The 10,766-nt window shown below is 44.4% G+C and overlaps 1 protein-coding gene across 1 annotated transcript; it reads left to right on the forward strand.

The window, feature by feature from the left end:
• The first annotated feature begins 3,140 nt into the window (after positions 1-3,140).
• On the forward strand, positions 3,141-9,447 carry LOC120045528 (homeobox protein MOX-1-like). The gene is made up of 3 exons (XM_038990431.1): positions 3,141-3,618; positions 7,927-8,093; positions 9,325-9,447. The coding sequence occupies exons 1-3, from the start codon at positions 3,141-3,143 to the stop codon at positions 9,445-9,447; spliced, it is 768 nt and encodes a 255-aa protein (XP_038846359.1).
• The last annotated feature ends 1,319 nt before the right edge of the window (positions 9,448-10,766 follow it).

The following is a 10,766-nucleotide window of genomic DNA, read 5'->3' on the forward strand; positions in this document are numbered from 1 at the left end:
ACAGTTTTATGTTGTTTGGATATCATATTTGTTTGATATTCCCTAGGGTGGTTTGTTCCACAAGTATGTTTCCTCGCTTTTGATTTGTCTTTCCTGAAGTAGCCAACTGTAGCAATGTGCTCAGACTCTCAAAGATGTTGTGTTGAATTGCTGAGCAACTTCTTAACTATACTGAACTCTCATGTTATTCATTGTGTATGGTTTAGGTGACCTGTAGCATACTTGCTGTTTTGGAACTCTTGGCATGCAACCTCTGTGCCCTCTGGTAAGTGATACTCTGGGACGTCAGTCAGTGTTGTAGACAGGCTAATCTACTGAGTGTACACTGTGGCTACCATGTGAGCTGGCTTCACAGTGACAGTTTGGGTCTATATTCTAATGAGTTACAGGGTCTGACATTATTACAATCTGATTTGATCTGATGCCTAACTCCACCCACTACCCACTTCATGTAGATCTCAGGTATAAGCTACATATTATCTGTGTATTATCTGATCGGTGTGACCACTACTCTACTACTGTATTACAGTAGTAGCCTAGATAAGGCCTCTCTCAGAGGGCCAGCAGCAGAGATAAGGCCTTGACCTAGTGTAGTATGGGTCAGTATGGGTCATCCTGTCAGCCAGCAGGGACTGATGGAGGGACTAATCCCACTGTTGTCTGTATGATGGGTCAGATGAAAAAGGAAAACTCCCGCTCTGCCCCCGACTGGTTTAATTTAACATTTACATTATTTGGCAGATGCTCTTATCCAGAGCGACTTACAGGAGCAATTAGGGTTAAGCGCCTTGCTCAAGGGCACATTTTTCACCTAGATTGCTCGGGGGTTCGAACCAACAACCCGGCCCAACGGTCTTAACCACTAGGCTACCTGCTTGAGTGACTTGAGTGACTCAAGTGACTTACACATGAACGCACACACACACACAAAAAAAATATGCATCCTGGGAATAGGAATTATGGGAATTAGGGTTGAACCATAGTAGTTGGTTGATTTGATTAGTCCAAATGGTACAGATTTAAATGGCTGCTAGCTTTTTACACTGTAGCTAAAACCAAAAGCTAAACATACTTATTACACACACACACAGACAAAGACAAACACACACACACACACAAAGATGGCCCCTGGTCTGACCACAAATACCGTCTAACCTTTGCACCCTGCGGTTCGTTATGGCCCAGATTGCCAGTAAAAAGGGGATGCTTCATGGCTCAACTATTCGCTGGGTAAATGGAAAGAGGTTGTATGGGACCTGAAACACTTCATGGTCCCACTGAGGCAGGCTCTGTGTGTGTGTGTGTGTGTGTGTGTGTGTGTGTGTGTGTGTGTGTGTGTGTGTGTGTGTGTGTGTGTGTGTGTGTGTGTGTGTGTGTGTGTGTGTGTGTGTGTGTGTGTGTGTGTGTGTGTGTGTGTGTGTGTGTGTGTGTGTGTGTGTGTGTGTGTGTGTGTGTGTGTGTGTGTGTGTGTGTGTGTCAGACGGTGATGAGGTCCGCTGAGAAAGGTCGGGTCAGTAGGAGGACAGAGAGAAGTCTCATCTCAGGTTTACTCAGAAACATTCTGTTCTCTTCTGTGGACATGTGGTTGTGTAACGTTAGTGGCTCAGGGAGAAAGTGAAATTGAAAGTGCAATACGGTACTTTGAGGTTGAATTTATATTTTCTTCGATTGAATTTTTAAACACAATAATAACTCAGGAGATACAATACCATGATCAAGGGCTCTGAGTAGTTTATGAATCTGTATTTTTTATTTTTTTATTGACTTTATTATAAACAAACATATATCTTTTTTGTTATTCCTTTTTATCTTTCACTCCTCAGAAAATACTGAGCAAACACAACCTGTTGACAGAAGTGTCACAGTGTGTCACAGTAAAAAAATAAAATAAGTGTGAAACATTGCACAGTGAAGCCACAATCAATCAGATACCGTGAAAAAGAGCTAACTGTAAAAAATAAACCTACATCAATGACATTATTTTCCAAGATAATACGCAGTAAGAAAATATGACTTGGACAATTTCAAATCTAAAACACTGCTCTGAAATCCCGTATTCCATCTGACTACACTAACGTGTACTCAAGACGTGTGAGAGTCATTAGCTACCAAATCCAACCAATTTATCACCCAAACGCCAAAGGGAATCCTGCCAGGCCAATTAGGCTGTATAGTACACCTCAAGGCTAAAGACATATACAGAAGCATGAAGCTATTTCTGAGAGAAAACGTTTTTTAGATTGTAGAAGACAGACTGGGACCAGGGGTGTAGAGCGAACGCGTGAAGGTCAACTTTCCTCTAAAGAGTGTAGGGCTAAAATGATGTGTCAAAAAACACTAAGGAGTAGAATAATTCCCCCGCCGGACCTTTACTCTCATGTGTGTTTTACAGACAATGTCTCTTAAAAGAGCACCACGTCTGGAAAGGCCATTAGATGTGCATATAACATTTGTACTGTGATTAATAGTTGATGAGGCAGGGTTGGTGGGGTTGGTCGCAGGGTACCCACATGTGGCCGTCAGGGCGCCTCCTCTTCAAGCTCAGGTTACACTCTTACCCACCTATGTGTTTAAAAGGGAGGAGGGACCACTTGTCAGGAATGTCTTACAACTGTGAAAACAGCCAGCCCAGTCGGCAGGGAGTGTGTCAGTGTGTGTGCAGACGCAGGGGCTAACCTAACACTCCTCTAGCAGCACAGCTAGTCAGATCATTTGTCCACTCGCCGGTGTGTCTGAGAGTGTGTGTGAGTGTGTGTGGAGACTTGAGGAGCTGCTCTCTACGACGTCACGCACGCGAGAGGGAGACCCACTAAGCAGAGGAAGGTCTCCATCCTTACACATTGGACTGAGGACAGTCAACAAGCCACGGTCAGCGACAGACAGACAGAGTAACTTCTTCCAGAGTTGGATGTGCTGGGGAGATGATGTGCTTTTGAAACCAACAAGCTGAAGTGGATATTAACCCCGTATTGACAGAACCGGAGAACTCTCTGAAGGGACCTTCAGCTCTCAGCAAGGACTTCACTCCAGGAGTGTGTGTCTGCGTGTGTGCGTGTGTGCGTGTGTGCGTGTGTGCGTGTGTGCGTGTGTGCGTGTGTGCGTGTGTGTGTGTGGGGGAGCATTTATCGGTGTGTATCATCATGGATCAGCCAGCCAGCAGCTGCATGCGGAGCGCCCACCCCGGCAGCCCCATTTGGGGGTGCGTGAGGAACCCTCACCCCGGAGCGGGGCTCCAGTCACCCTACCAGCAGGCCCCCTTCTCCCTGCACCAAAAGCCTGAGTTCCTGGCCTACACAGACTTCTCCACCTCCTGCCTGGTGCCTGCGCCCCACGCCAGCTTCCCCCGCGACGACAGACTCTACCCAGAGCCCCATGCGGGCTTCCAGAGGGCCGACTGGCAGTTCCCCCAGTGTGAGGCGCGGGGCCGGGGGCAGGAGGCCTGTCTGGGGGAGCCCGTGGCGGTGGGTGGTGGAGGAGTGGTGGGGGGCATAGACAGCACAGGTGGGGACAGGCTGCCAGGGGCAGTGGCCGGGTGTCTTGAGGGGGAGTACTCGCCACAGAGCATGGCATCGGCCGACACAGAGAAGAAGAGCTCCAAGAGGAAGAGAGACATAGCAGGTGAGTCAGTGATACGCCAAGATGGGATCAGTTGGGCTGCTGGTAAATACCATGACTGGAAAGATGTGGAAAAAGACACCACTTCAGTAGGCCTACATAGAATGCAAATACGAGTCAAATGCCGTGCAGAGACAGAAATTCAATCGCGCTTCTCAGATTCGACACATCCATTTGTACAAACCCCTTTTCGTCATGAATACACAAGAGAGATGTGATATTCTGCAGGGAAACTCTCACCAGAGTATCACATTCACTACTGCCCATGTCATTGCTGGCAATGGGACAGAATCTCTGTATCTGTTTCTTCACCAAAAGACAGTCTTGCCCTAGAGCCTGGACACATAGGTATGCAAAAGGTGACGACTTTGTGTTCAAGAACATCCCGACTGGACCAGTTGCGTCCTCTCATTGTTTTAAGCCTCTTTTTTTTAAATCCAAATTTACTAACGCAACATCTACCGTAAATCTTTGTTGCATGCGTGCATCCTTTGTTTCATTGAGACATGACAACTTTCAGGATGCTGCTGGTATAAATCAACTGAGATGTTTATCTGCTAAAAACTCACGGTCCATAAAAGCAAATATATCATTAGATGTCTTTATAAGCAATACCATTGCAAGCATTAGAAGCAACATCCACATCAACAGGCAACTGTTTATTACTTGCAATTGCCCATTGATAATTGATTTAAATATCTCATCGTTATCAATGACGTCACCTCATCAGACCAACTGGATACCACATTTCTAGTACAGTAACTGATATCCATGAAGTGCTAATTCCTGAAAGTCATACAATTTTTAATGACTTGCCGTTGAGTTAATAGCCATAGGAACGGTAGGCATTTATCTTCTAGCTGTAGATGTGTTATTGAAATATACTCCCAATTTCATGCTAGCTGAATGAGAGGAAAAGCGAACCTGACTGTTTTCAGCACATCTGGTAAAGCATTCCCCTCAGCTTTCAGCCACGCTATGGAAACCAAACCTGCCCTCTCTAGAATGGGGGAAATCTTTTGCAGATAAATGTATTACCTCCTCGATCAGAATTCCAGTGGCTATATTAGGACGGCCAAAACTGCGATGCAATACCCACGTTAGGAAAATCACGTAGGGCTTGGAGACATTCAATAAACGTGTCTAATTTAAGATCTCCTTCTTAGGGAACCAGACACTGGCCTTAGGCACTTAATTGGGGGAAATATAGATTTTTTCCCCTTTTCTTGGGTTACCGTATTGTAACCCTCCCTCAAACATGCCAGACCACGTCTGGTAAAATCTCTTGCCTGCAACCCCACTTTTACATTCTTATCCATTGACATTTTCCTGTCGTTAAGCTGTAACAGAATATCCCACTGAACACATGCAACACGGTTGACCACTGTATAGACCCAGTATTTCATAGACGACCATTCAAACGTGCATTGAATACTTTGACCTAGAATTAGGAATATAACCTTAAGGCATTGATACAGGCTGCATTTCCACTAAGGACTTACCACACACCAGGGTGTCACCAGTGTTTAATGTTAATGTGAGTTGTAGTGTTATTGTGTTTCCTTCAGGAGTGTGACACTAAAGACTTGTGTTCGAGCAGAATCAACAACCTCTGCATCATCAAACAGAGAAGGTGTTTGAAAGGTGGCCTTTCTAGGGAGTTTTTCCTAGCTTCCTAGCTTCTTTTTCCGTGCTTCTACACCTGCATTGCGTGCTGTTTGGGGTTTTAGGCTGGGTTTCTGTACAGCACTTTGAGATATCCGCTGATGTAAGAAGGGCTTTATAAATAAATTTGATTTGATTTGTTAAAGTTCACAGTTAACCAGTGTTATGTAAATGACAGCTGAAAAGTACCAGTGGCCTTGCCTTGGAACCAAATCAGAGTAGGTCTTCTGGAGCCATGGCCCAGTGAGACACAGGTGCCGGCCCACGTAGATGGAAATAAAAAAGTCTGAGCGTTTTGGGCAAAACGCTGTGGTAACTCTCTAGAGGAAATCGACAACAGTGCGACCATATTTAGGCATATAGCTCTATAATGATATGATTCACCTTTATTCATACTTTCAACCATTTAAAAAGGTTCAACCTCTATTGGTGTGCAGGTTACTACATGTTTTGACTGAAGCAATGTCAGGCCTCTCTACAGGTTTAATACATTTTTATAAACCATTTGTAAGAACTAGTTTAGAGATGCCCTGTTTAGTCTAAATCAAGCAGGGTGAGATATATCCAACTTCATTACAATAGCGATGCATTTTGAATGGTGTCTAATTAAATGCTTTTAAAATTATGCTTATCATAGCCCTGTTGTAATAATACTGACACAGATATGACCCTTTTTCGTAACTAGATGTTTATATCTTTAGAACAGTTTTATAGTGCTGCTAAACCTGTTAGCATTTCAGGGTGATTTTTATCCATTTGCCTGACCACCATCTGGTTATCATTGTTCATTTATCAAATTTATAAGAAATCGGCTGTAAACAATTTCAGTAAGAACTTTAATAAACATATTACCTCTCCAATATAAAACAAATTACAACACCATTTAGTTTTACTGTCATATTGGAGGTGTACACATTTATTTTTGTACATTTATAAACCTTGGCCCACACTTTAATACATTAAATAATCATGTAATTAATTAAACAGTTATTTTAATTTCTGTTTAAGTCTGCGAAACCCCCACGTATTTACAACAGGCTTAATTGAGTGTTAATTAAGACAAATTACTTTTGCACTGTCAGCCCCCCCCCCCCCCCCCCACCCCCACCCCCCCAAAATGGCAAATGCTGTTTGTGTTACGGAGTCCCGCTGGGTGCAGGAGTTTCTCCCCTTCAGTTTACGGGCTCTGGCTGTGCAGGATATTTATTGAGGCCTGTTTACTGAGGGCCGGTGTGTGTGCCTACTAAATCTGTTCTGCCAGGTGTTCAGCAAACTAAACCTGCTCTCACATCTACTCAGCTCCACCACACCAGACCAGACCAGGCCAGAGCAGCACACTTGGAACACGTTGTCCTTAATGGGGTTTTAATTATAATAATTTGGTGTTCTCAACATGAGGCATTATAGGCTACAGGTTGGTCTCTCTGAATGGGAGTCTTTTGACCAAGTTGTATAGACACACACCTAGACATCCACATACACATGCAAAGACGCATGCAAACAGACACACATGCACGTAGGCAAGCACACGCAGAAGGACGCGAGCAAATATGCATATGTACACGCACACACATACACACACACACCCACACAGTGAGTCTGGATCTGCCCAGTCACATCTGGACCAGGCACTGCAGTCCATTTCACAATCTGGCTCCATGCTCTGGCAAGCACAATGCAGAACTTCTCACTTTGACAAATTAGAACCATTTTCTCAAGATTACATCAGCAGCTAGTGTCGCTACCAATGCACAAGTATTACCTAAAATCATTCCATATAATATAAAGTCGAGATTTTTTACAAGGAATGATTAAGTGGCTTTCATGTAGTTTATGTACATTTCATTTTCACCAAGATTATCAAGAGGAAAATAACTCTCAAAATCTCTACCAACCAAAAGCCTTTGTCTTCCCTGTCGTACACATTTGTCATACACACTTTACTACCCTAAATAATCCAAGTGGACCAGTTAACACAATGCACACGTACAGCACATGATTTCATAATTCCTCTTTCCTCTGCTCTGCTATATCGATAAGAGTGCTTCCTATTTTCCAGAGGCTATTGAGGCAAGGTGGCTGTCAGGTTGTGTGTGAGTTACTGAGCGATGGCCGGCAGCCTCCTCTCCTCTGGCCTAGAAGGGGAAGTCTTCCCGTCTGCCCAGAGACACATACGTTTGAGCTGGACACATCCCCGCCTTTGTTCTTAGAGACTTTAACGACGTTCCGCTGCATTCCTCCCTAACTTAAGCCCTCTGCCGCCTGGTTTGGCAGTCCCCGTTGCAGGGCAGAGGAGCGTTGACTTGACCGGGGCACTGGTCGTTAGATAATGTAACTCAGGGTGCATGGGAGTGGGACTTGCATGGGAGTGGGACAGGTCAGGGTGGTCTCTCGTAGAGTAGTGGTCCGGTTGCTCTCTGAGTGTATACGACTAGGGCTCGGACAGATTTGTTAGTTGAGAGGACCTCTGACCTCTTCTTTGTGAAAAGGGCCTAATACCAGACAGACAAACCACTCAACTTGTGATTAAATTCAGTGCTAAACTAATATACGTGCACATCATTTGACGAAATCATTTCTCAACACTACTGTACATCATAGCATAGTCCTGAAATAACAACGAAGTCCTCTTCTTGTGTTCTCCAGATATTCAGGACTTCAAGGTGGACTCTAACTGCAAAGCGAGGAAAGAGCGCACAGCATTCACCAAAGAGCAGCTCCGGGAACTGGAAACGGAGTTCACCCACCATAACTACCTGACCAGACTGCGTCGCTATGAGATCGCTGTCAACCTGGACCTCACGGAGAGACAGGTAACGGAGATAGTGCATCAGACACACAACACCTACACCAGAATGTTTCCACACAATGACAATATTTAGTGATCTATAAGCCTTCATTTTTTTTGAAGGTATAGAAAGAACAGGTCTATGAAAAAGAGGATGTCTTCAGCCAATTGCCTGACAAATAAGAGAAGAGTCTGTTGATTGGATGCAAATATGTGATTTGAAGGCCAATATTATTAACCACAAATTATTTGTAAAATTGACATATAATTAACAATGCTCTTGATATAGTGAGCTGGATCATAGTTGTAAACTTAGTTGAGTCTCTGCTAAAATTCTGTTGCCCACAACTACAGACTCGTTTCTCGTTGATACCACTCATCCTAATAGGTGTCCAACTGGTTTAATGTTGGAAGCCTTCTCTTGTGATTGGGCAGCAGATCTTAGAACCAGGTGAGACAAGGCTAACATTTGGAAGGGCTTGGCAGTCTGTCCTGTTCCTCTCCCTAGTTCCAGCCCCTGTGCCCACTCCCTGCTCTGCCCAACGAGCCCATAGTTTCTCAGTGACTGCAAATAGCCTGCTCTAAGATGAATTTCCCAGGCCTCTGGTGCTCAAAGCCAGCTAGGTCCCAACCCTACACTCCGGGCTCTGAGTCCCATTGCAACTCTGGCTCAATAATTCTTTATGATTTTTCCCGACGCATACTACATTGCTTGGCAGTTTTACGTTCCTTCAGTCACGAGAGGTAGACAGTATCAGACGAGGGGACAGTCTTCATAAAAATAGTGTGGGAACAGACTAGTCTGTCCCAGTGTTGCCGTGGGGAATGCTGAGAGGGATGCACGGAGGTCAGCCCTCCCTTGAGCTCGTATGTGGGTTCCGGTCGACACAGAATGGCGGCGGACTGGGTCCAAGGAAATTATGTCATGGGTCATATTCAATGTGTATATAGTAGACTATAGTAATCTGTGGGCATTTAGCTACTGCAACCCACGAGGAGTGTGGTCCAAAACCTGAACTTAAGCTTTACACTGAGACTGCACAGCCTCTTCCACAAGCACCAAAAAACAAACAAATGACTGATGTAGTCTACAGTATTAAACAAAAAATATATTCTTTCTTAATTAATATTTGTTCTTAATTCACATTTTTCCGGGAGTGCAGCAGCACCCTCAGCACCCCTACTTCCCGTGGCTATGACTACATACATGACTTGATGCAGGCATTGTAGTGACACCTCCTGTCTATGTCCTGTAGGTGAAGGTGTGGTTCCAGAACAGGAGGATGAAGTGGAAGAGGGTGAAAGGAGGACAGCCTGCTTCCCCTAACGACCTGGAGACGGACGACATAGACTCTGCTGCCTCACCCAGCTCAGAGTGAGGGGAAACAGGCTGTCCTGATAGGAGTCCCCCCGACACAAACATCCACAGAGAACACCAGCCATCTTATAATATCCTGGAGAGTCGGTTGCTGGAACAGAGCATTTCTTAGTCAGTCTGAACCCCAGTGTTTCCCCTTTTGTAAATACTGTAGTACTTGGTCTGGCAAGGTCCAAAGTCTTTTTTACACTTCTCTGTCGAATGAGGACAATATTAGATCTAACTTGAAAGGGGTTGTAATATTTTCTATACCCATACAATCTAACTCTTGGAGCATTACTGCGATGGGAGTATTGGAATAAATACATTAAGGAATGGATTAATCTTAGTGTAGACTACATGTTGCAGTTTATCACCTTGCCCGAGTGAGCACTTGTAACTCAGCAATGACAAGTCTGTGATTCGATTTTCTTTTGGGAACATCTCCTCAGTTCTCGATCCGTAATCATGGCCCTCAATGCTTGACTGCAGCCACCTGCGGACACTCAAACCGTTTCAGCGTTGCCAAACCTTAAGTGCCTCAAAATCTGATTTTATTCAAATTTGTGTTGTTACGTTTTCCTAGAATACACTTTTTCTGTCAAACAAGTTTGTCTTATTTTTTGTACTTTTCAGCTTTTTTTTCTTGCTTTTTTAACATTTGAAAGATATTGATAAAATTCAGATGTTGCCTATTGAAATCTGCTAAAATGAATAAATCATTTAAAAAATATATATATACTTCGATAATTTCTTCCAACCAGCCACATGTGAGTTATGAAGTGACAGTGTATGAAGCATCTTGGCTAGACTATAGGACAGAACCAATGCTTGGCATTTACATGCTATTTAGTCCAATTTCTATTACAACTGTCTGCAGACTGTCTGTCGCTACGGCAACTATATTTTTCTTTCTTTCCCTGTGTGTGTGTGTGTGTGTGTGTGTGTGTGTGTGTGTGTGTGTGTGTGTGTGTGTGTGTGTGTGTGTGTGTGTGTGTGTGTGTGTGTGTGAGAGAGAGAGAGAGAGAGAGAGAGAGAGAGAGAGAGAGAGAGAGAGAGAGAGAGAGAGAGAGAGAGAGAGAGGGAGGGAGGGAGGGAGAAAGAGACAGACAGAGACAGAAAGGGAGAAAGAGAGAAAGAGAGAAAGGGAGAGAGAGAGAGAGGGAAAGGGAGAGAGAGAGAGAGAGAGAGAGAGAGAGAGAGAGAGAGAGAGAGAGAGAGAGAGAGAGGGAGAAAGGGATATAGGGAGAGAAAGGGAGAGGGAGAGAGAGAGGGAGAGAGAAAGGGAGAGAGAGAGAAAGGGAGAAAGAGAGAAAGATAGAAAGGGAGAGAGAGAGAGAG

This window comes from Salvelinus namaycush, chromosome 4, assembly GCF_016432855.1.
Source record: "Salvelinus namaycush isolate Seneca chromosome 4, SaNama_1.0, whole genome shotgun sequence".
Lineage (NCBI taxonomy): Eukaryota > Metazoa > Chordata > Actinopteri > Salmoniformes > Salmonidae > Salvelinus > Salvelinus namaycush.